At 53.2% G+C, this 26,788-nt stretch overlaps 2 protein-coding genes across 4 annotated transcripts in view; one reads left to right on the top strand and one right to left on the bottom strand.

The window, feature by feature from the left end:
• Positions 1–7,936, bottom strand: part of daxx (death-domain associated protein) — a 33,854-nt gene extending 25,918 nt beyond the window's left edge. For all 3 annotated transcript variants that reach the window (XM_080182104.1, XM_080182105.1, XM_080182106.1), the window contains exon 1: positions 7,705–7,936. In XM_080182104.1, coding sequence (XP_080038230.1) covers positions 7,705–7,929 — 225 coding nt within the window. In that variant the 5' untranslated portion in view covers positions 7,930–7,936. The remainder of the gene's footprint in view (positions 1–7,704) is intronic.
• Positions 7,937–12,227: 4,291 nt separating this feature from the next.
• LOC145337275 (large ribosomal subunit protein uL18-like) lies at positions 12,228–24,951 on the top strand. The gene is made up of 8 exons (XM_080182065.1): positions 12,228–12,367; positions 15,109–15,178; positions 18,166–18,281; positions 19,701–19,835; positions 20,046–20,248; positions 22,884–23,061; positions 23,330–23,421; positions 24,776–24,951. The coding sequence occupies exons 1-8, from the start codon at positions 12,365–12,367 to the stop codon at positions 24,870–24,872; spliced, it is 894 nt and encodes a 297-aa protein (XP_080038191.1). The 5' UTR covers positions 12,228–12,364; the 3' UTR covers positions 24,873–24,951.
• Positions 24,952–26,788: the final 1,837 nt, after the last annotated feature.

Genomic DNA, 26,788 nt, shown 5'->3' with positions numbered 1-26,788 from the left:
GCGGTCACATTCCGTATAATATCAAAGCTGAAAACCAAAGCAGAACCGACAGGGCCAATAGAGGGATACTGCTTCCACTGGCTGGAGACACCTGGATTGGCAGAGACCTTTCCAGACTGGAATTAAGGGAACATTCACCACACGCAAGAAGATGGCAGAAGTCCAAAACTCACGTTTGCAAATCCCAACTGATCCAGAATTACATTCAAAACTAGAGGGACGTGGGAAATTTCAGGTTTACAGAGTTCGGGCACACACACATATCAGCCACATATTAGAGGTTCCTATCTCTGACCTTCTCCAACTGCACACCTTTCCCAAAGTATCAGCTTCCTGTAATTCCAGCCTTTCGGTCCCTTGGATTTCGATTGCTCCATCACTAGTGGCCATGCCTCGGCTCCAAACTCTGGGATCTCTCCCGCGTTTTTCAATCTCTAATAAGTCACTCCTTATCTGTTTGACCAATTTTGATCACGTGCCCTAATGTCCCCTTGCAGCCCATTGGGATGTTTTAATACATTTAAGGTGCTATGTAAATACCAGCTGTTACTGCCCCTCCAGCCCACTGCTAGCCCCCTCACTGGAATCTCTATCGAAAGTCCCAACAACCCAGTAGGTGGTAACAACCTGTACATCACTGAACAGAGGCAGTGGTATCACTAGACCACTAATCTAGAAACTCAGCTACTGTTCTGGGGACCTGGCGCCATGGCAGATGGTGGAATTTGAATTCACTACAAAATATCTGGAAAGAATCTACTGATGACTATGAAACCATTGTCAACTGTTGCAAAATCTCATCCCATTCACTAATGTTCTTTAGGGAAGGAAATCTGCCATCCTTGCCTGGTCTGGCCTACATGTGACTCCAGAGACACAGCAATGGATTTGACTCTCAACTGCCCTCCAAGGGCAACTAGGGATGGGCAATAAATGCTGGCCCAGCCAGCGACGCCCATATCTCACAAACAAAAAAAGGGTCCCAATTCAGTATCTTGGGTAACACATCAGAAGTCTTGCTCAGCACGTGTAATTAGTTCAAGATCATTGGGGATCCAGAAGAACCCCACATAGTTTTTTTTATTGTCCCTTGGGTTTTCCTGTCAGCCCACTGCTACAAAAATTTCAACCTACAACAAGCAATCTGATATGAAACAGGCTGAGGATTTTAGTAAACAATAGCTGACAAGTGCAAGGATCTTTTTACAGACCCCCCCCCTCCCACGCTGGACAGTCTAGCATTCCTCAGGAACCTCGTATAGATTTCAAATGCAGAACATGCCAATGAAAAGTGAACCTCAAATCTTTGAGATTGCACTGTGGCTGGGCCTACCTAACAGCACTGTGGGTGTACCTACACCTCAGGGACTGCAGGGGTTCAAGGCAGCAGCTCATCCAACAGTTTCACAAGGCAACTAGGGATGGACACTGGCCAGCGACACCCACATCCCATGAAGGAATAAAAAAGGCAGAGAAACTCCATTATCTCTGATCTTTGCTCGCTTACAGAGAAAGCCCCACTGAGGCAAATTGTAGATATGATCTTGTCCACCATGCAATGATTTGCTATTTCATGTCATTTTTGTAGTTTCTCCGTAATCAACATTCAGTTCCCATAAATGTAACACAAATTTAACTTTTCAAGATACCACAGCCAAATAGTCACAACTGAAGTCAAGCAATTACAATGCAGCATTTCAAACATACAGCTTTAACCACAGTGTGAGGAATTCATTCATAAAAGCTTTCTTGAGACAAATGTCTTTAGATTTTAAAATGATTCTAAAAGACAAACTTTCCCCAAACGTTCATTTTCCTGGATGGAAAACTGACTGACGGGGAGTGACTAGGAGGTTCATTTTAAACAGCATTCTAAGCAGGTTTATAGACACCTCGGAGATAAACTTATCAACTAGCAAAGCCCGTAGCTTACTATAAAATGTAGGAGCAGAATTAGGCCATTCAGCCTATTGGGTCTGCTCCACCATTGAAGTAATAATCCTCAACTCCCACTTTCCCACCTTATCCCCAAACCCCTCGATTCAACAATCTGTCTGTCTCAGCCTTGAACACACTCAGTGACCCAGCCTCTACAGCTCTCTGCCGGAAAGAATTCCACAGATTCTCTCCCCTCTCAGAAGAAACTCCTCCTCAGCTCTGTCTTCAATGGGCAACCCCCTTACTCTGAGATGCTGCCCTCTGCTCCCAGACTCTCCCACACAGGGAAACAATCTCTCAGCATCGAACCTGTCAAACCCCGAGAATCTGATACATCTCAGTAAGGTCATCTCTCATTCTTCTAAACTCCAACGAGTACATACCCAACCTACTCAACCTCTCCTCATTAGAAACTCCCTCCCAACCCAGGAACCTAGTAAACCTTCTCTGGATTGCCTTCAATGCCAGGGTATCTTTCCTTAGATAAACAGACCAAAACCGTTCACAGTATTCCAGGTGTGGTCTAACTAATGCCAATGTATAGTTTTAGCAAGACTTCCCTAGTTTAATACTCTATTCCCTTGGAAATAAAGGATAACATTCTATTTCCCTACCCAATACTGGCTGAATTCGCACTCTAGCTTTTTGTCATTTATGCACATGGGCCCCCAAAGTCGCTCAGTCCTGCAGCCTCCCCGCATTTAAATCATATTCAGCTCCTATATTTTTCCTGCCAAAGTGCCAAACTTCACATTTTCCTGCATTTATATTGTACCTGCCAGGTACTCACTTAACTGGTCTACATCATTGAGTAGACGCTTGATACCATCTTCAGCACCTGCCCTCTCATCTATTTAATCAGTTTTTTTTTCGGGGGGGGGGGGGGGGGGTGCACACCGAGATAGTCAATATCTTTTCCCAAAGGTAGGGAAGTCTAAAACTAGAGGACATAAGTTTAAGGTGAGAGATACAAGAGTGTCCGTAGGGACAATTGTTTCACACAGAGTGCTGAGTGCCTGGAACGAGCTGCTAGTAGTAGAGGTGGATACAATTTTGTCTTTTAAAAAGCATTTGGACAGTAACATGGGTACGATGGGTGGAGAGGGATATGGGACAATGCAGGCAATTGGGACTAACTTGGGGGTTATAAAAAGGCAGCATGGACAAGTTTGGCCGAAGGGCCTGTTTCCATGCTGTAAACCTCTCTGATGGAGTGTTGACTCAATGCAGCCCTAGTCTGGCACAAGCCAAAAGTAACTTCATTACCAGGCACCTGGCGCATAGACTGATCACAGTGAGGAGCTCCACAGAAATCTGACACAAATATGAAATGAGAGAAAGACAGTGAATTCATCGAAAGGAAATTGGTGGCATCCTATTGGTTTTGACTGCAAGGGAACATGTTTGCACTGTGGGTACCTGATCAAAGCTGAGCGTCCAGATAAGATGCAAGGCAAGACACCTGCCAATCTGTCCAATCAACAAGGCTTAGCCCCAGGAGCATTTGTGTTGCATATCCGTCTCTCAGCCAGGCTGGCCACCTTTCTGAGGAGCCCAGAGTGGATAATCTTGCGCTGTGGATCTGCACCCACTAGAGAAAAGAGATTCAGCGTATCAGTCTGGGCTGGATTGAAACCCAGCAAGTCACAGCTGAAAGGATACCTTTTTCTCGGGACTTTTAAACAAAAATTTATAAAAACCACTCACACCCACAGATGGCACAATTCTCACCCAAACGAGTTCTAGTTCTACACCCACCCGGCTGAATATACACCAGGAGACCAACCACTGACTGCACTTCTGAAACTAATACAGCCCGTGGGGAGCTGGTGCCCTGCAGAGATGCTCAAAGCATAATACATCAGTTAGCATGACGAAAATCACACATAGCTGCCAGGAAAGAATAAGTACACCACAATTAAACACTGCTACAGGAACGCACGTCCTGTGACAAAGAGCAGCAGTATTTAATCATAGAATTCCTACAATGCGGAACGAGGCCATTCGGTCCACCAAGTCTGCAATGACTCTCTGAAGAGCATGTTACCAAGATTCCTGTGCCTACAAGCCCATGCATTTACCCCACTAATTCCCCCTAACAGACAAATCTTTGTACTGTGGGAAGGAACTAGAGCACCCGGGGGAAAACCACACACGTACACACACAAGGAAAATGTACAAATTCCAAGGCCACAACTGTTCTTTTAAAGTTTATTTAAATGTTACAAGTGGACTTCCATTACACCGCAATGAAGTTACTGTGAAAATCCCCTCGTCATCACTGAGGGAGAATTTAGCATGGCCAATCTATCTAACCAGCACGTCTTTCAGACTGTGGGAGGAAACCCACACAAAGCGAGAAAGTGCAGACTCTGCACAGTCACCCAAGGTTGGAACTGAACCCAGGTTCCTGGCACTGTAAGAAAGCAGTGCCACCAACAAGTAGTCACTTTCCATTTGCCATTCAGTACTCATGCAGCAAAATACATTTGTCAAAGTGTCCTCCCCAGCCAAGTAAGAAGTCTCAACACCAGGTTAAAGTCCAACAGGTTTATTTGGTAGCACAAGCCACTAGCTGTGGGACCGCTGCCAATGCCAGCGAAGCAGCTGCCTCACTAAATCACAGTTTCATTTGGTTAGAAAGGGGAAGATAGAACTGTTAAAGATACCTTTAGATCCTGGAAGAATCTGTTTAAATGCACACTCTACATAAAGCCGTAAAAATGCACAACACAGCAAGGTGCCACAAAGGAAGCCTTAGATCAATAGAAAATGTTGGCTAGAGACAGCAGCTTCTGAAAGAGAAAAATGTCAATATTGCAGACAAACCTCCTGCACCAGAACAAAGAAGGTCGGGTGGGAGGGGTGCCTGTTGGAAACTGAGTCTTTATTCACTGATCGATCAGTATTCGTAGAATCCCACAGTGCAGGAGACCATTTGACCCATCGAGTCTGCACCAACACCAATCCCACCCAGATCTTATCCCCACTTAGCTACCCTGTCTAATCCCTCTAACCTATCACACCCTGGAACACTAAGTATTCTGCTGCACCTTTAGTTTTATGTTTAAAATTGTCTGAATGTTTTAAAAATGCTGCCTCACAGTAACAGCCAGCGATAAAGCTAGTTCTTATCCAACCAGTTAGCATTGCAGCTTCCCTTCTGGAATATCAATAACAGCCATGGGTTAAAAGAATGAGGGGAGATCTCATTGAGACGTATAAGATGATGAATGGGATGGATAGGATAGAGGTGGAAAGACTCTTCCCGCTCAAAAAAGACAGTAGGACTAGGGGGCACAGCCTCAAGATAAAGGGGGGCGGTTCAGAACGGAGTTGAGGAGGAACTTCTTCACTCAAAGGGTGGTGAATCTCTGGAATTCTCTGCCCGTTGAAGTGGTGGAGGCTGCCTCGCTAAATATTTTTAAGAAGCGGGTTGATGGGTTTTTGATAAGAGAGGGGATTAAGGGTTATGGGGAGAGGGCGGGAAAGTGGAACTGAGCCACGACAGATCAGCCATGATCTTATTGAATGGCGGGGCAGGCTCGAAGGGCCAGATGGCCTACTCCTGCTCCTATTTCTTATGTTCTTATGTTCTTATAGTTTCATGTAGAAATGTGAAACAAAGTCTCGATAATGACAGAACAGCACCTTGCACAGTGCACTGGTAATCACAATCTGTCAGAGCGTCTACTGGTCTCAGGAGATGCCAATTACTTGCTTACACCACTTGTTTTATTTAGGAGTGGGGGTTACAGCCCCTTCCAACTCAAGTGGCGTGCAACACCCCCTTCAAGTCCACCCAGAAGGCAGACGCTCTATGGAGGATGTATGGACATGCATCCCATCAAGGCAAGATGCAGGCTCCAGATCAGCCCCTGCTCCCAGGTGGGTAATGGAGTGGGGGGGGGGGGGTGCTTCCAGCATCATCGCCAACATTTATTCCCAGTCAAGAGCACGGCCAAAAACATTCAACGCACTGCTGCCGGTGGGATCTTACTGTGCACAGATCAGCTGAAGGCACGAAACAATCTCTACCTTTACAAAAAGTAGTTCAGTTTTTGGCCATCTGTGACCAAACAGATGTGAACCTCTTCCCATGGGGGTTTCCTCATCTACCTCCAGACAGCCAGCTCTGACACTGCTGGTGCTGTCAATTTTATTTCCAATTTCTTCCCTACAGCACTGACAGGGGAATGCAAGAAACCTCCTTCATGTACACAAATGTGGAATTCCCTCCTAAACCTCTCCTTAAAACAGACCTTAAACACTCCCTTTAACCAAGCGCCTGTCCGTCAAACAGTGTCACTGTTCTGAAGAGGAACTATGTTGGACTCAGAAGGTTAACTGTTCCTCATTCCACTGATGCCACCATGTAGTTACCCTGTTAGTCCCCCTGGCACTAAAGGTCTGGGAGGAAACCCATGCAGAACCTGAGTCCCTGACACTGTGAGGCAGCAGTGCCCACCCGCCCCCCACCTCCCACCAACCCCCCCACCTCCCACCAACCCCCCCACCGCACCAGCTCTCCAAACAAACATCTTGCCACTTTCCCTGTACTTTCATTCAATGTACTCGATTGACGTTGGCTCCACCACACTTCCTGGTAAAGTGGAAGCGTGAATGCCTATCCAAACAGATGCAGAGGCTCTCTGGGATGTGGACGAGGGAGACGGGTTAATCAAAGGTTCACTAACAGAGTCATTCTGCAGTTGTTTGTTTCCCTCCTTTTCCCCTGGGGACCATCTAAGTGGAGGGGGGGGGTGGTGGTGAAGATTTATCACTCCCAACAACAGATGGCTGAATCTGCGGCCTGCAGCAAGCTGGGTTCTCTCTAACCTCTCCCTGCAGCAAGAGGAGGAAGCTGGACTCACTCCAACACTGCCAACAACCCCCCCCCCCCCACCCCCGGCCCCCCACACCCCAATTTCTCCCCCATTCCCTCTTGCAGCAAGCGATGGAACTCTCTCCTCCTCCTGACCTGCAATAAAAGGCTGGGATTGCGTTCTTCCCTGCTCCCACCCCCCCCCCATCATCTCTCTCAATCCGTTGCTGTAGGAGGAACGTGGGCCCCCCCCTCCTCAAGCTTCCACCCCCCTCCTCCACAGCTCTCACTCACCATTTCCCTCCTTACCTCCACCTCCCCCCCGCCTCAGATCCTTCCCCCCTCACTTAAACCTTCACCCATCTCTCTCTCAGACCCCCCTTGCCCCTTCCTCAGGCCTCTCCCCCCCCCCCCAGGCTCTCCCCGCTCTCTGTCCCCCCCCCCCCCGTGCTCTCCCCGCTCTCTGTCCCCCCCCCCCCCCGTGCTCTCCCCGCTCTCTGTCCCCCCCCCCCGTGTCCCTCTCCTCTCCCCCCCCCCCGTGTCCCTCTCCTCTCCCCCCCCCCCCCCGTGTCCCTCTCCTCTCCCCCCCCCCCCCCCCCGTCCCTCTCCTCTCCCCCCCCCCCCCCCGTGTCCCTCTCCTCTCCCCCCCCCCCCCCCGTGTCCCTCTCCTCTCCCCCCCCCCCCCCCGTGTCCCTCTCCTCTCCCCCCCCCCCCCCGTGTCCCTCTCCTCTCTCCCCCCCCCCCCGTGTCCCTCTCCTCTCCCCCCCCCCCCCGTGTCCCTCTCCTCTCCCCCCCCCCCCCCCCCGTGTCCCTCTCCTCTCTCCCCACCCCCCGTGTCCCTCTCCTCTCTCCCCCCCACCCCCCGTGTCCCTCTCCTCTCCCCCCCCCCCCCCGTGTCCCTCTCCCCCCCCCCCGTGTCCCTCTCCTCTCCCCTCCCTCACCTCGCTGAACAGTTTCTGATTCTCGAAGCGGACGATCCCGCGCTCCGGGTCGCGGCGCTGCTCCGGGTCGGCCAGTTCCGGCAGGCCGGCGGGGGTCATCGGCTGCAGCCTGACGCGGCGGGGCCGCTTCTCCCGCCGCAGGCCCGCCGGGGCCTCGGCGCCTTCCTCGTCCGACAGCAGGTTGACGACGCCGGGGGCTGGAGACCGGTCCCGGCGCAGGGCCATGGGGAGGATCCGGGGGGGGCGGGGGGAGGGGTAGAGGAGGATGGGGGTGTGGGGGTGTGGGGGTCCCGGCCTCAGCGGCCGCCGCCCAGCCACCGCCTCCCGCCGAGAAGCGGCGACGCCATCGAGACAAAAGCTTCTTCCCTCAGCCAGCGGACAACCGTCAGCACCTCCCCGCAACGCGCTCTCCCATTGGCCCAGCCCGACCCCTTGCCCCGCAGCATCGTGTGCTCCCACTGGCTCGCCGGACAATCGGCTCCATTCCGATTGGTCCGACCTCCCTCCGTCCCTGCTGGCCACCGCCAGGTCCTCCCTTCCCATTGGTCACCATCACCGGCCCCGCCTTCTCCCATTGGCTGAGGCCGGGGCCCCGAGCTACCTCCCTCCCGAATGGCTGGCCGCTCGGAGCGGGGCCCGCCCATTGGCTGGCAGGGCTTCACGTTGCCGCCATCCCGATTGGCTGAGTCCGCGGCCTGCGCCTCGCTGATTGGAGGAGCGTTCCGGACCGCCCCATGCTGATTGGCCGATAGGGCGCAGCTGATGATTGGTTCAGCCGGGGGGGGGCGGAGACATGAGGCTCCAGATCACCAACAACCTGTCCTGGTTCCCCCCTCAATGCTGACACTATCGTTAAGAAAGCCCCACCATCGCCTCTACTTTCTCAGAAGACTAAGGAAGTTTGGCATGTCCGATACAACTCTCACCAACTTTTACAGATGTCCCATAGAAAGCATTCTTCCTGGTTGTATCACAGCTCGGTCTGGGCTCCTGCTCTGCCCAAGAGCGCCCCAAATACATGGGACAATAATAGATCAACTCACTTGAAACGCCATGCCATACAAGACTATGGACCAAGTGCTGGAATATGAGATTTAAATAGATAGATGTTTGATGGCTGGCACAGACATAAGAACATAAGAAATAGGAGCAGGAGTAGGCCATCTAGCCCTTCGAGCCTGCCCCGCCATTCAATAAGATCATGGCTGATCTGTCGTGGCTCAGTTCCACTTTCCCGCCCTCTCCCCATAACCCTTAATCCCCTCTCTTATCAAGAACCCATCAACCCGCTTCTTAAAAATATTTAGCGAGGCAGCCTCCACCACTTCAACGGGCAGAGAATTCCAGAGATTCACCACCCTTTGAGTGAAGAAGTTCCTCCTCAACTCCGTTCTAAACCACCTCCCCTTTATCTTGAGGCTGTGCCCCCTAGTCCTACTGTCTTTTTTGAGCGGGAAGAGTCTCTCCACCTCTATCCTATCCATCCCATTCATCATCTTATACGTCTCAATGAGATCTCCCCTCATTCTTCTAAACTCTAACGAGTACAAGCCTAGTTTATTCAGCCTCTCCTCATAGCTCAATCCCCTCAACTCCGGTATCAGCCTAGTAAACCTCCTCTGCACTCCCTCCAGGGCCAAAATATCCTTGCGCAGGTGCGGCGCCCAAAACTGCACACAGTACTCCAGCTGCGGCCTCACCAATGCCCTATACTGAAGGGCCTCTTTCTGTGCTGTAAAACTCTATGATCTTCCGCATCCTTCTTAAAGAATAGGGGTAGTAATTGGATGCAATACTCCAGTGGGAGGTATGTTAATATTTTGTTATAGGTAGTCTCTGTGCCCCGACTTCTAAACCTGTGTGCTCTATTAACTGCATGTTTCACTTGCCCTGCCACCTTCAAAGATTTAAGCAAAAAAAAGTACGGAATGCATTCAAATTTGGGTCCACCTTAAATATTTACTCCTCCCATTGCCCATGCACAGTGGCAGCAGTGTGTACCATCTACGAGACACACAGCAGGAACACACCCAAGGCACCTTTCAAGCTGATAAATGCCACCACCTGGAAAGGAAAAGGGCAAGTGTCCCTCGAGAGCCACACACCACCCTGACTTGCAGCAATATTGCCATTGCTGGGTCAAAACCCCTGGGACTGTGTTCTGATGGCAGGTACACCTACACCGCATGCACCACAGTGGTTCAACACAAGGAGAATTGTTTTCAGGTTAACTCGCAGGTTGAGTGGGTAATTAGGAAGGCAAACACAATGTTAGCATTCATTTCGGGAAGACTAGAATACAAAAACAAGGTTGTACTGATGAGGCTGTATAAAGCTCTGGTCAGACCCCATCTGGAGTATTGTGAGCAATTCTGGCCCTGTATCTAAGGAAGGATGTGCTGGCCTTGGAGAGGATCCAGAGGAGGTTCACAAAAATGATTCCAAGACTGAAAAGCCTGACATATGAGGAGCGTCTGAGGACTCTGGGTCTATACTCGATGGGGTTTGGAAGGATGAGGGGAGAGGGGGGCATTTCATTGAAAACTTACAGAATATTGAAAGGCCTGGACAGAATGGACTTGGGGAAGCTGTCTCCATTAGTAGGAGAGGGCACAGGTCAAAGTAAAGGGACAACCTTTCAGAACCGAGGTGAGGGGGAATTTCTTCAGCCAGAGGTGGTGAATCTGTGGAACTCATTGCCTTAGAAGAGTGTGGAGGCCAGGTCATTGAGTGACTTTAAGGCACAGATCAAGAGGTAAAAGCAAAAGAGCTCCGATGAACGTTGGCTCTATTCTCCTTCCACAGATGCTGTCAGACCTGCTGAGATTTTCCAGCCTTTTGTCAGAGATGGATAGGTTCGTAATTGGTAAGGGGATCAAAGGTTATAGGGGAAAAAGTAGAGGAATTGGGGTTGAGAAACTTATCAGCCATGATTGAATGGCAAAGCAGACCCGATGGGCCGAATGGCCTAATTCTCCTCCTGTATCTTACAGTCTCAGCCCCCCACATTCCCAAGGGCAATCCAGGATGGGTAGTGAATGTTGGCCTTGGCTATAGTATTCACCTAGAATTATTGAATCCCTACGGTGCAGGAGTCTATTCGGCCCATCAAGCCCGCACTGACAATGGTCCCTACCCAGGCCTTATCCCCGTAACCCCACACAATTCCCCCCCACCCCCACATGAGCTAATTCACTGGGATGGAATCTACTCTGCTGAAATTAGCCTTCGACAATCAGACCAGGCTGTTTTCTCCTCATAAGAACATAAGAACATAAGAAATAGGAGCAGGAGTAGGCCATCTAGTCCTTCGAGCCTGCCCCGCCATTCAATAAGATCATGGCTGATCTGTCGTGGCTCAGTTCCACATTCCCGCCCTCTCCCCATAACCCTTAATCCCCTCTCTTATCAAAAACCCATCAACCCGCGTCTTAAAAATATTTAGCGAGGCAGCCTCCACCACTTCAACGGGCAGAGAATTCCAGAGATTCACCACCCTTTGAGTGAAGAAGTTCCTCCTCAACTCCGTTCTAAACCGCCCCCCTTTATCTTGAGGCTGTGCCCCCTAGTCCTACTATCCTTTCTGAGTGGGAAGAGTCTCTCCACCTCTATCCTATCCATCCCATTCATCATCTTATACGTCTCAATGAGATCTCCCCTCATTCTTCTAAACTCTAACGAGTACAAGCCTAGTTTATTCAGCCTCTCCTCATAGCTCAACCCCCTCAACTCCGGCATCAGTCTAGTAAACCTCCTCTGCACTCCCTCCAAGGCCAAAATATCCTTGCGTAAGTACGGCGCCCAAAACTGCACACAGTACTCCAGCTGCAGCCTCCCCAATGCCCTATACAGCCGCAGCAAGACCTCCCTACTTTTATATTCAATCCCCTCGCTATGAAGGCCAGCATCCCATTCGCCTTCCTGACCACCTGCTGCACCTGCAGGCTGGGTTTTTGCGACTCATGCACAAGGACCCCGAGGTCCCTCTGCACCGTCGCCTGCTGCAGTTTTTCGCCACGTAAGTGATAATCCTTCCTACCATTCTTCCTACCAAAGTGGACCACCTCGCACTTGCCAACATTAAATTCCATTTGCCATTTCCTGGCCCATTCGCCCAGCCTATCTAGATCCTTCTGTAGACTCTCCACACCCTCCGCACAATTTGCCTTTCCTCCAATCTTGGTGTCCTCAGCAAATTTCGACACCCTACACTCGGTTCCCTCCTCCAGATCATCTATATATAAATTAAAAACAACTAATTAATTTGTCAAGAGGAGTTGTCAGCACACAAGGAGGGGGTATTTCTGGTCCAGAGATGGAGGGACAGATTGCAATCACATTGAAATATGTGCTGATCATCTCAACTCAGTGCAAACTGGAATGTAACCAGGTGGGGAGGTCTGCGCGTGTGCGTCCGCCGGGCCGGCATCGATCCGGCAGGCACGCATGCGGCCCAGCATAGGGACAGCAAGCAAACAAGCACGCACGCGCAGCTGCCGGGCTCGGCATCAGTACAGCACGGACACGCGTGCGCAATTGCCGGCCCCTCGGCCGGTTTAGGCGCCTGCGCGGAGGGGCCCAGCCCTTTTCCGCCGCTCAAGGCCCGCAGCTGAAATCGCTACCTGAGGATCCCGGTACCGGAGCCGCAAAATCGGCCCAAATGGTGAGCCTGAACTGCGGGAGGAGTCTCCAGGAGGGTCGGGCGGGCTCTCCCTGGTCGGATGGATGGCGGATGGTTAAGGAACGGGTGGGATGGCGGGATATTTGACGGATGCTGAGCGCTTGTTTGGGAGTCGGGGGGGAGAGAGTGGAAGCTGCCATTCGCTATCCCAGCATTTGGGGGGGGAGGGGAATGTACCATTAGCTGGATCTGAGGGGTCCCTACACTCAAAACTGGGCTTGCACATTGTATCATCTTACAAAGACGCACACACACTTTGCATTGTGAAATTTACTCCCTCTCTGAATGATTTGGGACATTGGGGAGACCATTCGGCCCCTCACTCCTGTTATATGCTGTAAGTTGCAATGGGGATACCAAGTCTTAGAATGGATTGGCCGTGCTAAATTGTCCCTTAGTGTCCAAAGATGTGCAGGTTAGGGTGGATTGGCCATGCTAAATTTGTAAAAACAATTTTACACCAGTCCAACTAGTTTATTTGAAATCACGAACTTTTGGAGCGCTGCTCCTTCATCAGGTGAGTAGAGGAAGGTTTCACAAACAGGGCATATAGAAATAGAGACTCAATTGCAAGGTAACGGAATGTGAGTCTTTACAGGTACAGAGTGCGAGTGGAGAGAGGGTTAAGCACAGGTTAAAGAGATGTGTTGAGTATAGGGCTAACGGGAGGACTTTGAATAGTGTGGAGGAGCAGAGGGATCTAGGTGTATGTGTACATAGATCCCTGAAAGTTGGGAATCAAGTAGATAAGGTTGTTAAGAAGGCATACGGTGTCTTGGCGTTTATTGGTAGGGGGATTGAATTTAGGAGTCGCAGCGTCATGATGCAACTGTACACAACTCTGGTGCGGCCGCACTTGGAGTATTGTGTGCAGTTCTGGTCCCCACATTACAGGAAAGATGTAGAGGCTTTGGAGAGGGTGCAGAGGAGGTTTACCAGGATGTTGCCTGGTATGGAGGGGAGATCCTATGAGGAGAGACTGAGAGATTTGGGGTTGTTTTCGCTGGAAAGAAGGCGGCTAAGAGGGGATCTTATTGAAACATATAAGATGATTAGAGGTTTAGACAGGGTGGATAGTGATAGCCTTTTTCCTAGGATGGAGAAAGCTAGCACGAGGGGGCACGGCTTTAAATTAAGGGGGGTAGTTATAGGACTGATGTCAGGGGTAGGTTCTTTACCCAGAGGGTGGTGAGGGACTGGAATGCCCTGCCAGCTGCAGTTGTAAATGCGCCTAGTTTGGGGGCGTTTAAGAGATCTGTGGATAGGTTTATGGACGAAATGGGATTGGTTTAGATTAGCGGGTTAGTGTTTTTTTTAAAAACTGGTCGGCGCAACATCGTGGGCCGAAGGGCCTGTTCTGCGCTGTTATGTTCTATGTATATTGTCTCCAGGCAGGGCAGTTAGTGAGACGTTGCAAGTCCAGCCAAGTCGTGGGGGGGTTACAGATAGTGCGACATGAACTCAAGATCCCTGTTGAGGCCGTCCGCATCCTTGCGGAACTTGGCTCTCAGTTTCTGCTCAGCGACTCTGCGCTGTCGTGTGTCATGAAGGCCGCCTTAGAGAACGTTTACCCGAAGATCAGAGGCTCAGGACGTTGGCATGTATCCAGGTACGCGGTAGGTACTGCTGTGGTTCTTCCAATGTTGCCTACCTCGTAAGCTGCAGCGTGGTACGTTGGCGAGATTGTGCTTTGACAAACAGACATTGAACAATGGATGAACGGGCACTGCTCAACAATCACCAGGCAGGAGTGTTCCCTTTTGGTCGGGAAACACTTCAGCAGTCACGGGCATTCAGCCTCCGATCTTTGGGTAAGGGGATAGTCCTCGACTTCAGGAAGTGTAATGGAGGGTATACCCCTGTCTGTGTCAACGGGGAGAAGTGAAAGTAGTCAAGAGCTTCAATTTTCTAGGTGTCCAGATCACCAACAACCTGTCCTGGTCATTCTCCCCCCACTTGGAGGGCTGAAGGGTCTGTTTCCTGTGCTGTACTATAGTTAAGAAAGCCCATCAATTTCTCAGGCCATGGAAATTTGGCATGTCAGCTACGACTCTCACCCACTTTTACAGATGCCCCATAGAAAGCATTCTTTCTGGTTGTATCACAGCTCGGTCTGGGCTCCTGCTCTGCCCAAGACCGCAAGGAACTACAAAAGGGTGGTGAATGTAGCCCCCAATCCATCACACAACCAGCCTCCCATCCATTGACTCTGTCTACACTTCCCGCTGCCTCGGGGAAAACAGCCAGCGTATTAAGTACCCCAAACACCCCGGACATTTTCCTGACGGTAGAAGGTGGAAGAGAGAAAGATACAAAAGTCTGAGGTCCCGTACCGACCGACTCAAGAACAGCTTCTTCCCTGCTGCTGTCAGACTTTTGAATGGACCTGCCTCGCATTAAGCTGATCTTTCTCTACACCCTCAATATGTCTGTAACAATTCATTCTGCACCCTCTCCTTTCTTTCTCTATGAACAGTATGGTTTTGTCTGTCTAGCGTGCAAGAAACAATACTTTTCATTGTATCCCAATACAACAGATCAGAATGAGTAAATTTTGTTTGGGTTGGGTGAGCTGTGAAGATCTGATCTGACAGATTTACAGGGCTGTGGAACTGTGGGGTCACTGGGTGCTTTTTCAAAGATGCAAATGGATTGAATGGCCTCTTGCACCCGCTCTGTCTCTCTCCTCCAAGATTCTAATTGCTGCTCTCTCTCCAATCCAGGGGTTTGTAAAAGTTGTCAAGAACAAGTCTTACTTCAAGAGATATCAAGTCAAGTTCAGGAGGCGGAGAGGTGAGTCTTCTGTGGCTTTCTCAACTTAATAAGCAGGGCCCTAGACTCAGTACTGCTGGGAGGGGGGGAGCAGGGCAGGGAGAAGGGCAGAGCAGTCGGGGGTGGGGGTTGCTGAACTGTCGGGGGGGTGCCGGTCGCTGAAAGCTGTTCCAGCTGAGATGTGAAGTCCTGTCTCTGGGTTTCCAGTTACCGGCGCGTCCACCGTAAACATTCTCATTCTCTTCAGATTCCACTCACCTCCATAGTGTCCGGATTTAAATCTGACTCCATGAGCTCGCGCAGGCGTTCAGACTCACTCACTCACTCCCTCACTCGCTCACCCCTCCCCTCCCCTCCCCTCGCTCGGCTCGGCCCCTCCCCTCCCCCCCCCCTCGCTCGGCCCTCCCTCCCCCCCCCTCGCTCGGCCCTCCCCCCCCCTCGCTCGGCCCTCCCCCCCCCTCGCTCGGCCCTCCCCCCCTCGCTCGGCCTCCCCCCCCCCCTCGCTCGGCCCTCCCCCCCCCCCTCGCTCGGCCCTCCCCCCCCCCTCGCTCGGCCCTCCCCCCCCTCGCTCGGCCCTCCCCCCCCCTCGCTCGCCCTCCCCTCCCCTCCCCCCCCCTCGCTCGGCCCTCCCCTCCCCTCCCCCCCCCCCTCGCTCGGCCCTCCCCTCCCCTCCCCCCCCCCTCGCTCGGCCCTCCCCTCCCCTCCCCCCCCCCTCGCTCGGCCCTCCCCTCCCCTCCCCCCCCCCTCGCTCGGCCCTCCCCTCCCCTCCCCCCCCCCCTCGCTCGGCCCTCCCCTCCCCTCCCCCCCCCTCGCTCGGCCCTCCCCTCCCCTCCCCCCCCCCTCGCTCGGCCCTCCCCTCCCCTCCCCCCCCCCTCGCTCGGCCCTCCCCTCCCCTCCCCCCCCTCGCTCGGCCTCCCCCCTCCTCCCCCCCCCCTCGCTCGGCCTCCCCCCCCCCTCGCTCGGCCCTCCCCCCCCCCCCCCCTCGCTCGGCCCTCCCCCCCCCCCCCCTCGCTCGGCCCTCCCCCCCCCCCCTCGCTCGGCCCTCCCCCCCCCCCTCGCTCGGCCCTCCCCCCCACCCCCTCGCTCGGCCCTCCCCCCCCCCCCTCGCTCGGCCCTCCCCCCCCCCCCTCGCTCGGCCCTCCCCCCCCCCCCTCGCTCGGCCCTCCCCCCCCCCCCCTCGCTCGGCCCTCCCCCCCCCCCCCTCGCTCGGCCCTCCCCCCCCCCCCTCGCTCGGCCCTCCCCCCCCCCCCCTCGCTCGGCCCTCCCCCCCCCCCCTCGCTCGGCCCTCCCCCCCCCCCTCGCTCGGCCCTCCCCCCCCCCCTCGCTCGGCCCTCCCCCCCCCCCCTCGCTCGGCCCTCCCCCCCCCTCGCTCGGCCCTCCCCCCCCCCCTCGCTCGGCCCTCCCCCCCCCCCCCTCGCTCGGCCCTCCCCCCCCCCCTCGCTCGGCCCTCCCCCCCCCCCCTCGCTCGGCCCTCCCCCCCCCCCCCTCGCTCGGCCCTCCCCCCCCCCCCTCGCTCGGCCCTCCCCCCCCCCCCTCGCTCGGCCCTCCCTCTCGCTCGCTGAAAGAGGGTTGTCTCTTGTAGGTTTCTCTCCTGCTTCCACCAATCACTTTCATTCTCTGCCATGGTAGATTGTGAGGAAGGGTGTCATAGTTTGCAGGGAGACTTAGACAGGTTGCAGAGCTGGGCCGCGAGGTGGCGGATGGAGTTTAATGCGGAGAAGTGTGAGGTGATTCACTTTGGTAGGAGCAACAGATGTGTCGAGTATAGGGCTAACGGGAGGACTTTGAATAGTGTGGATGAGCAGAGGGATCTAGGTGTATGTGTACATAGATCCCTGAAAGTTGGGAATCAAGTAGATAAGGTTGTTAAGAAGGCGTACGGTGTCTTGGCGTTTATTGGTAGGGGGATTGAATTTAGGAGTCGCAGCGTCATGTTGCAATTGTACACAACTCTGGTGCGGCCGCACTTGGAGTACTGTGTGCAGTTCTGGTCCCCACGTTACAAGAAGGATGTGGAGGCTTGGAGAGGGTGCAGAGGAGGTTTACCAGGATGTTGCCTGGTATGGTGGGGAGGTCCTATGAGGAGAGACTGAGGGATTTAGGGTTGTTTTTGTTGGAAAGAAGGCGGCTAAGAGGGGATCTTATTGAAACATATAAGATGATTAGAGGTTTAGATAGGGTGGATAGTGATAGCCTTTTTCCTCAGATGGAGAAAGCTAGCACGAGGGGGCATGGCTTTAAATTAAGGGGGGGTAGCTACAGGACGGATGTCAGGGGTAGGTTCTTTACCCAGCGGGTGGTGAGGGATTGGAATGCCCTGCCTGCTGCAGTTGTAAATGCGCCTAGTTTGGGGGCATTTAAGAGATCTGTGAATAGGTTTATGGACGAAAAGGGATTGGTATAGGCTAGTGGGTCATTGTTTTTGTAACTGGTCGGCGCAACATCGTGGGCCGAAGGGCCTGTTCTGCGCTGTTGTGTTCTATGTCTGGTTACTGGTTCTTCCGACGGTTTCTCCGATCGATTCTGTCCAGACCCCTCGTAATGTTCGAGGCCTGGGATCAGATCCCCCTCCCCTCAGCCTTCTCCCGGGGAAACCGTCACCATTTCCCCGTCTATCCTCCATAATTGAAATTCCTCTTCCCGGGAACCATTCCGAGTCTTTGGTGTGAGCGCTCCCTCCACAGCTTTTATTGCCCAGTCCCTTTCTACTCCATTCCGCTCTTTATTTCTGCTTCAATATCTCATCGCTGCCGTAAGCGCTCAGACTCCCCCCCCCCCCCCCCCCCCTGACCTCCTCCTCCTCCCCCCGTCCCCCCCCCCCCCCCCCCCCCGTGTATCTCTAATATAATTGACCATTAACATAACGATCAGATTATTTAGTGAGTTGGTGAAATGCAGTGAGGGAGGATTTGTTGGGTGTGGGGAGCTGGGTCTACGCTCTCTGCTGCCTGTAGATGTTGGGAGGGTTATTTTTTGCCGTTGACCCAGCTGTGCCTGTTGTTCCTCAGAGGGTAGGACTGACTACTTTGCACGCAAGCGCCTTGTGGTTCAAGACAAGAACAAGTACAACACCCCCAAATACCGGCTGATTGTGCGCATCACCAACCGGGATATAGTTTGCCAGGTAAGAGGGGAGAGGCAGAAGCTGTGTTTGTGCTTTGGGGGGTGGGTGGGTGGGGAGGGGGGGGGGCGCTGGTGGGAGGGGGGTGGGTGGTGGGGGGGCAGTGGGCAGGGGAGTGGGGAGTGGGTTGGGGGGGGGGGGCGTGGTGGGTGGCGCTCTCCAGGAGGTTTTGTCAAACTAGTGTCACAGACAGGAGTGTCTGTCACCGCATTGTCAGTGGAGTGGGGTGCCGCATGGCAGGGAGCGGAGGGGGGCATTGCACTGTGAGGGGGCAATGTGGGAGGGGCAGGATTCATTGCAAATTGGCAGTAAAGTGATTTGGGACGTTCGAAAAAGTGGTAGTGGGTTAGCACTGCTGCCTCACAGCTCCAGGACCCGGGTTCCATTCCCGGTGACACACTGGGTTAGCACTGCTGCCTCACAGCGCCAGGGACCCGGGTTCCATTCCCGGTGGCACAGTGGGTTAGCACTGCTGTCTCACAGCGCCAGGGACCCGGGTTCCATTCCCGGTGACACAGTGGGTTAGCGCAGCTGCCTCACAGCGCCAGGGACCCGGGTTCCATTCCCGGTGACACAGTGGTTAGCACTGCTGTCTCACAGCGCCAGGGACCCGGGTTCCATTCCCGGTGACACAGTGGGTTAGCACTGCTGTCTCACAGCGCCAGGGACCCGGGTTCCATTCCCAGTGACACAGTGGGTTAGCACTGCTGTCTCACAGCGCCAGGGACCCGGGTTCCATTCCCGGTGACACAGTGGGTTAGCGCAGCTGCCTCACAGCGCCAGGGACCCGGGTTCCATTCCCGGTGACACAGTGGGTTAGCGCTGCTGCCTCACAGCGCCAGGGACCCGGGTTCCATTCCCGGTGACACAGTGGGTTAGCACTGCTGCCTCACAGTTCCAGGGACCCGGGTTCCATTCCCGGTGACACAGTGGGTTAGCGCTGCTGTCTCACAGCGCCAGGGACCCGGGTTCCATTCCCGGTGACACAGTGGGTTAGCGCTGCTGTCTCACAGCGCCAGGGACCCGGGTTCAATTCCAGACTCCTGTCTGTGTGGAGACTGCACCTTCTCCCTGTGTCTGCGTGGGTTTCCTCACACAGTCGGAACGATGTGCCGGTTAGGTGGATTGACCATCCTGGAATGTGTAGATTCATAGAATCCATTCGGCCCATCGAACCTGCAATCCCAGCCAGGCCCTATCCCCACATATTTACCCTGCTAGTTCCCCTGACACTAAGGGACAGCTTCGTAAGATATATGAGCAGAATTAGGCCATATTAATGTCTGTTATAGTGTCTGCATTAGTGTCTGTTCTCAGTGCTTTATTGTCATTGTGTGTTGGGGGGGGGGGGGTGGGATCTGTGCGTCTTGGTTCTCTTTCCGATGTGACGTGTGACCACTCTCCTTTTTCTCTCGGTTACAGGTAGCGTTCGCTAGAATCGAGGGAGACATGATTGTGTGCGCTGCGTACTCTCATGAGCTCCCCCGATATGGCGTGAAAGTCGGGCTGACAAATTACGCAGCGGCGTACTGCACTGGCCTCCTCCTCACTCGCCGGGTAAGTGCAGGGTCGGGGGGCGGGGGGGGGGGATGGCCGGTTTGGGGAGGGTGGGTCTGTCCTCCTTGGGGACGGGGGGGGTGCGTGTGGGGTGGGAAGAGAGGAGGCTGAGAGGCGGTTTGATGGGAATGGTTAGCGTTTGGAGCAGTGGGGGGGATGGTTATGCTGAAATGCTGCAGCCTTTACGAGATGTCTTATCCTTCCCTGTAGCTGCTGCAGAAGTTTGGATTGGATAAGATCTACGAAGGAGAAGTGGAGGTAACTGGTGACGAGTTCAATGTGGAGAGCATTACTGGGAAACCCTCTGTGTTCACCTGTTACCTGGACGCTGGACTGGCCCGGACCAGCACTGGCAACAAGGTCTTCGGAGCCATGAAGGGGGCGGCTGACGGAGGCCTCTCCATCCCACACAGGTAAGAGGACAAGAGATCATCACCTCGGCAGACCGAGGCCATGCAGCCCCTCGTGTCTGCTAGCTCTTCAGTGGAGCTATCCAATCGATCCCATTCCTTGTGTAACTTCTCCTCTCCGAGTACGGTCATGTTTGGTGGGGGTGAGGTGATGGCCAAGTGATATTATCGCTGAACTATTAATCCATAGAAATACAGGAGCAGGAGGAGGCCATTCAGCCCTTCGAGCCTGCTCCCACCATTCATCGCGAGCATCCAACTCACTCGCCTAATCCTGCTTCCTCCCCGTAATCTTCGATCTTATTCACCTCACCCCCTCCTCAAGTGCTATATCCAGTCACCTCTTCAATGTGCTCAATGTTTTGGCATCAACTACTTCCTGTGGGAATGAATTCCACAGCCTTGCCACCCTTTTTGGTGAAGAAACTCAGCTAATATTCTGGGGACCCGGGTTCGAATCGCGCCACAGCAGATGGTGAAATTTGAATTCAATTTTTTTTAAAAATTGGAATTAAGAATCTACTGATGACCGTGAAACCGTTGTCGATTGTCACAAAAACCCATCTGATTCACTAATGTCCTGTAGGGAAGGAAATCTGTCCTTACCCAGTCTGACCTACATGTGACCCCAGAGCCATAGCAATATGGTCGACTTTCAACCGCCCTCAAATGGCCAGGTCTTGATACCATTTCTAGATCGTTGCCTCCTGTGATGTTGTCTATGGTCATGGCAGTTTGGGTGGACACATTGATTTGGATGAGAATATAGGAGGCATGGTTAGTAAGTTTAAGAACATAAGAAATAGGAGCAGGAGTTGGCCATCTAGCCCTTCGAGCCTGCCCCGCCATTCAATAAGATCATGGCTGATCTGGAGTGGATCAGTTCCACTTTCCCGCTTTCTCCCCATAACCCTTAATCCCCTTGCCTATCAGAAACCTATCTACCCGTGACTTAAATACATTCAGCGAGGTAGCCTCCACCATTTTAACGGGCAGAGAATTCCAGAGATTCACCACCCTTTGAGTGAAGAAGTTCCTCCTCAACTCTGTTCTAAACTGCCAACCCCCCCCCCCGCCCCTTATCTTGAGGCGCTGTCCTCTAGTCCTGCTGTCCTTTCTAAGTGGGAAGAATCTCTCTACTTCTACCCTATCCATCCCCTTCATTATCTTAAATGTCTCTATAAGATCCCCCGTCAGCCTTCTAAACTCCATGCGACATTTGCATGTGACACCAAGATTGATGGTATGGTGGACAGTGAAGAAAATTATCTCCAATTGCAACGGGATCTTGATCAATTGGGCCAGTGGACTGATGAATGGCAGATGGAGTTTAATTTAGACAAATGTGAGGTGATGCATTTTGGTAGATTGAACCAGGGCAGGACTTACTCAGTTAATGGTAGGGCGTTGGGGAGAGTTACAGAACAAAGAGATCTCGGGGTACAGGTTCATAGCTCCTTGAAAGTGGAGTTACAGGTGGACAGAGTGATGAAGAAGGCGTTCGGCATGCTTGGTTTCATTGGTCAGAACATTGAATACAGGAGTTGGGACGTCTTGTTGAAGTTGGACAAGACATTGGTAAGGCCACACTTGGAATACTGTGTACAGTTCTGGTCACCCTATTATAGAAAGGATATTATTAAACTGGAAAGAGTGCAGAAAAGATTTACTAGGATGCTGCCAGGACTTGATGGATTGAGTTATAAGGAGAGGCTGGATAGACTGGGACTTTTTTCTCTGGAGTGTAGGAGGCTGAGGGGTGATCTTATAGAGGTCTATAAAATAATGAGGGGCACAGATCAGCTAGATAGTCAATATCTTTTCCCCAAAGGTAGGGGAGTCTAAAACTAGCGGGGAGAGATACAAAAGGGTCCAGAGGGGCAATTTTTTCACACAGAGGGTGGTGAACATCTGGAACAAGCTGCCGGAGGTAGTAGTAGAGGCGGGTACAATTCTGTGTTTTGGAAAGCATTTAGACAGTTACATGGGTAAGATGGGTATAGAGGGATATGGGCCAAATGCAGGCAATTGGGATTAGTTTAGGGGTTTTAGAAAAAAGGGTGGCATGGACAGGTTGGGCTGAAGGGCCTGTTTCCGTGCTATAAACCTCGATGACTTTGGGTTGGTATGATGCATTGTAGTGAACAGTTTTATCTTGTAATTTCTGGTTACGATGCTGGATAATGTTACCAATTTCCTCCCCCAAATGATGAAGCAGCATTCATTCATTACCCATCCCTAATCGCCCCTTGAGAAGGTGGTGGGTGAGCCGCCACCTTGAATCCACCGCAGTCCCTGAGGTGTAGGTACACCTCCAGTGCTGTTAGGGAGGGAGCTCCAGGATTTTGACCCAGTGAAGGAACGGCCGATAGATTTCCAAGTCGGGATGGTGAGTGACTCGGAGGGGAACCTCCAGGTGGGGGGTGTTCCCCAGGCATTTACTGCCCTTGTCCTTCTAGATGGTAGTGGTGGTGGGTTTGGAAGATGCCTTGGTGAGTTGCTGCAGTGCGTCTTGTAGATGGTACACACGGCTGTCACTGTGCGTGGGTGGTGGGGGGAGTGAGTGTTTGTAGATGTGGTAGTAAAGGTTGAAGATCTCGCTCCAGCTCTCTCTCTCTGACACTCGCTCTTTCCCTAGCACCAAGAGATTCCCCGGCTATGACTCCGAGAGTAAGGAGTTCAATGCCGAGGTGCACCGTCGACACATCTTTGGATTGAATGTCGCTGACTACATGAGGCACCTGATGGAGGAGGATGAGGATGCTTACAAGAAGCAGTTCTCCAACTACATCAAGAATGGCGTCACCCCTGACATGGTGAGTCTTCTCTCTGTCTGTGGAGTCTGGTATTGGTGGGGCAGAGCTGAGTTTGGGGCAGAGGCCCATGCTCCTTCCTTTGCTTCACAGCCAACTACACCTCAGCGACCCACCCTGGGGGTGAGGGATGCTCTGTGAAGGCTGCTGTCTCTCTGTGCTGCTCCTACAGCCCCTGGGTATGCGGTCGGAGGGCAGTCGGGGGGGGTGGGGGGAATGTCGATATGTCTTTGGGTGTGTACGGAACTGATGGCTGTTTGCTCTCCTTCAGATGGAAGAAATTTACAAAACGGCTCACCGAGAGATCCGAGCCAATCCCAGTCACGAGAAGAAAGTGAGGCAGGAAGCGGTTAAAGCCAAACGGTGAGTGAGGCATTCGGGGATCTCCTGGTGCCTGGGGGCTGAACCCAAGCTTCCCAGCGACCTTCCCTCCTGATCCTGTTGTGGCTTGGGGGCAGTTTCAGTGCTGAATGGTGATATGGAGGTCAGGGAAGTGCTAAGGACCTTGTTTGTGTGTAGGCTGTGTAGAGACTTCAGGTTTTTACAGGATGTGTGCGCCACTGGCCAGGCCCAGTGTTCATTACCCTCTCTAACTGCCCCTTGAGAAGGTGGTGGGTGAGCCTTGAACCTGCTGCAGACCCTGAGGTGTAGGTACTCCCACAGTGCTGTTAGGGAGGGAGTTCCAGGATTCTTACCCCAGTGAAAGTGAAAGAAAGGCTGATATATTTCCCGGTCGGGATGGTGAGTGACTCGGAGGGGAGCCTCCAGGTGGGGGGTGTCCCCCAGGTATCTGCTGCCCTTGTCCTTCTGGATGGTAGAGGTGGTGGGTTTGGAAGGTGCTGCGTAAGGAGCCTTGGTGAGTCACTGCGGGGCATCTTGTAGATGGTAGACACGGCTGTCACTGTGTGTGGGTGGGGGAGGGAGGGAGTGTTTGTGGATGGAGTCGCGATCCAGCGGGGCTGCTTTGTCCTGGACGGTGTCGAGGTTTCTCGTGTGTTATTGGGAGCTGCCCCCATCCAGGGCAAGTGGGGAGTATTCCATCACACTCCTGACTTGTGTCCTTGTAGATGGTGGACAGGCTTTGGCGGGGGGAGTCAGGAGGTGAGTTACTCTCCGCAGGATTCCCAGTGGACAAGGGTTCGGGGGGGGGGAGTGGGGAGGTGAGTTACTCTCCGCAGGATTCCCAGTGGACAGGGTTCGGGGGGGGGAGTGGGGAGGTGGGTTACTCTCCGCAGGATTCCCAGTGGACAGGGTTCGGGGGGGGGGGGGGGGAGTGGGGAGGTGAGTTACTCTCCGCAGGATTCCCAGTGGACAGGGTTCGGCGGGGGGGAGTGGGGAGGTGAGTTACTCTCCGCAGGATTCCCAGCCTGTGACCTGTTCTGGTAGCCCCAGTGTTTGTGTGGCTGGGTCCCGGTTCAGTGCTCATGGCCCTGGGGCTGAGGAGGAACACTGCTTCTATCATTGACTTGTCTCTCCCGATAACAGCCCCTATCGTAGAATCTCTACAGTGCAGGAGGAGGAGGCCATTCAGCCCGTTGAGTCTGTGCTAAGGACAAGGGAAGCCTCCACATTATCAAGTGTCTGATGGTTGGGTTATGTTGTGTCTCCCTCCTGATAGTGGATACACTCCGAGGAACTGTTCCCTGTGTTGTGCTGTCTAACTGAGATTGCTGACGAGTGTTTCCCGGGACTGAACCCCCTCTTTCCCTTTGTGCAGGTGGAATCGCCGGAAGTTATCCCTGGCTCAGCGGAAGGACCGTGTGGCTCAGAAGAAGGCCAGTTTCCTGCGAGCGCAAGCCCAGGGTGGAGATTAAGCAGCAGGGTAGCTGTGTGTTTATCTCCATTTGAAAATCACTCTGTGCAATCAGGGAAATAAAGAGATTCCCAAAAAGCTCCCATTTTCTGCCTTTTATCTAAAACGGTGAAGCCATGTGACCTCACGTTGTTTCCACCCAATCACAGCTCCTGGAAACAGAGTCCGCTCCCCAGACCACCCGTTGTCCTGGCAATGACCCCCCCCCCCCCTTCCCACTGCAAGGATCCCCATCTCCCCCCCTTCCCACGGCAAGGATCCCCATCTCCCCCGCTTCCCACGGCAAGGATCCCCATCTCCCCCGCCTCCCGTGGCGAGGATCCCCATCTCCCCCGCCTCCCGTGGCAAGGATCCCCGTCTCCCCCGCTTCCCGCGGCAAGGATCCCCATCTCCCCCCCCCTTCCCATCGCAATGGCCCCACCTCACCTCCACCCAATCGCACTGACAATGCACCCCCCCCCCCCCTCCCGTTTCCACCCCATCGTCCTGGCGATGACCCCACCCACTGCTTAGACCACCCATTTCCACCCACGTTGCCGGACTGTTGTGCTCTTGGTTTATCTGTTGCTGTAATCCTCATTCCTGCCGTTGTAACCTCCTCTGGGTGTGACTGTTTTGAGAACTCCTGTCTGCTCCCTGACCCTCTGTAAACTGGAGAGCACCCAAACCCCCACTGCTGTGTCTGAACTGAGAATCATAGAATCCCCATGGTGCTGAAGGAGGCCCCATCGAGCCTGCACCGACCCACAATCCCACCCAGAGCTTTTCTCTGCAACCCCACTTATTTACCCTTCTAATCCCCACTAAGGGGCAACTTAGCATGGCTAATCCACCTAATGTACACATCTTTCAAACTGTGGGAGGAAACCGGAGCATGCGGAGGAAACTCTCTCAGACACGGGGAGAACGTGCAAACTCCACATAGACAGTGAGCTGAGCCAGGAATTGAACCAGTGTCCCTGGTGCTGTGAGGCAGCAGTGCTAACCCACTGTGCCACTCCACTTGCTGCATGTCCTATTCCTCTACCGCCCATGCTTGCTGGCTGACACTGGCTCACACTCCAGCATCACTACAAAGAACAAAATTACAGCACAGGACCAGGCTGTTCGGATCTCGAACCTGCACCGACCATGCTGCCAGACTGAACTAAAATCCTCTACCCTTCCGGGGACCATATCCCTCTATTCCCATCCGATTCAAGGATTTGTCAAGACACCCCTTAAACATCACTACCGTATCCGCTTCCACTCCCTCCCCCAGCAATGAGTTCCAGGCACCCACCACCCTCTGTGTAAAAAATCTGCCTTGTACATCCTTAAACCTTGTCCTTCGCACCTTAAACCTGTGACCCCCTAGTAATTGACTCTTCCACTTGGTCCATGCCTTTCATAATCTTGTAGACTTCTATCAGGTCTCCCCTCAACCTCCGTCGTTCCAGTGAGAACAAACCAAGTTTCTCCAACCTCTCCTCACAGCTAATGCCCTCCATACCAGGGGCAACATCCTGGTAAATCTTTTCTGTATCCTCTCCAAAGCCTTCTGGTAGTGTGGCGACCAGAATTGAACACTATATTCCAAGTGCAGCCTAACTAAGGTTCTATAAAGCTGCAACGTGACGTGCCAGATTTTAAACTCAATGCCCTGGCCGATGAAGGCAAGCATGCCGTATGCCTTCTTCACTACCTTCTCCACCTGCATTGCCACTTTCAATGACCTGTGTACCTGTACACCCAGATCCCTTTACCCTCATCAATCATCTTCGTCACTTCCGCAAGGATATTTTGGCCTTGGAGGGAGTGCAGAGGAGGTTTACTAGGCTGATCCGGAGTTGAGCTATGAGGAGAGGCTGAATAAACTAGGCTTGTACTCGTTAGAGTTTAGAAGAATGAGGGGAGATCTCATTGAGACGTATAAGA

Source organism: Carcharhinus amblyrhynchos, unplaced genomic scaffold, assembly GCF_965287045.1.
Source record: "Carcharhinus amblyrhynchos unplaced genomic scaffold, sCarAmb.v2.hapA scaffold_45, whole genome shotgun sequence".
Classification (NCBI taxonomy): domain Eukaryota; kingdom Metazoa; phylum Chordata; class Chondrichthyes; order Carcharhiniformes; family Carcharhinidae; genus Carcharhinus; species Carcharhinus amblyrhynchos.
The sequence above is the reverse complement of the archived record's forward strand: the minus strand, read 5'-3'. Positions and strand labels throughout refer to the sequence as shown.

Coding starts and splice junctions, on each gene's coding strand:
- LOC145337275 (XM_080182065.1), top strand. Junction 18,282..19,700: donor ACCGGGATATAGTTTGCCAG/GTAAGAGGGGAG, acceptor TCTCGGTTACAG/GTAGCGTTCGCTAGAATCGA. Junction 20,249..22,883: donor GGCCTCTCCATCCCACACAG/GTAAGAGGACAA, acceptor CTCTTTCCCTAG/CACCAAGAGATTCCCCGGCT.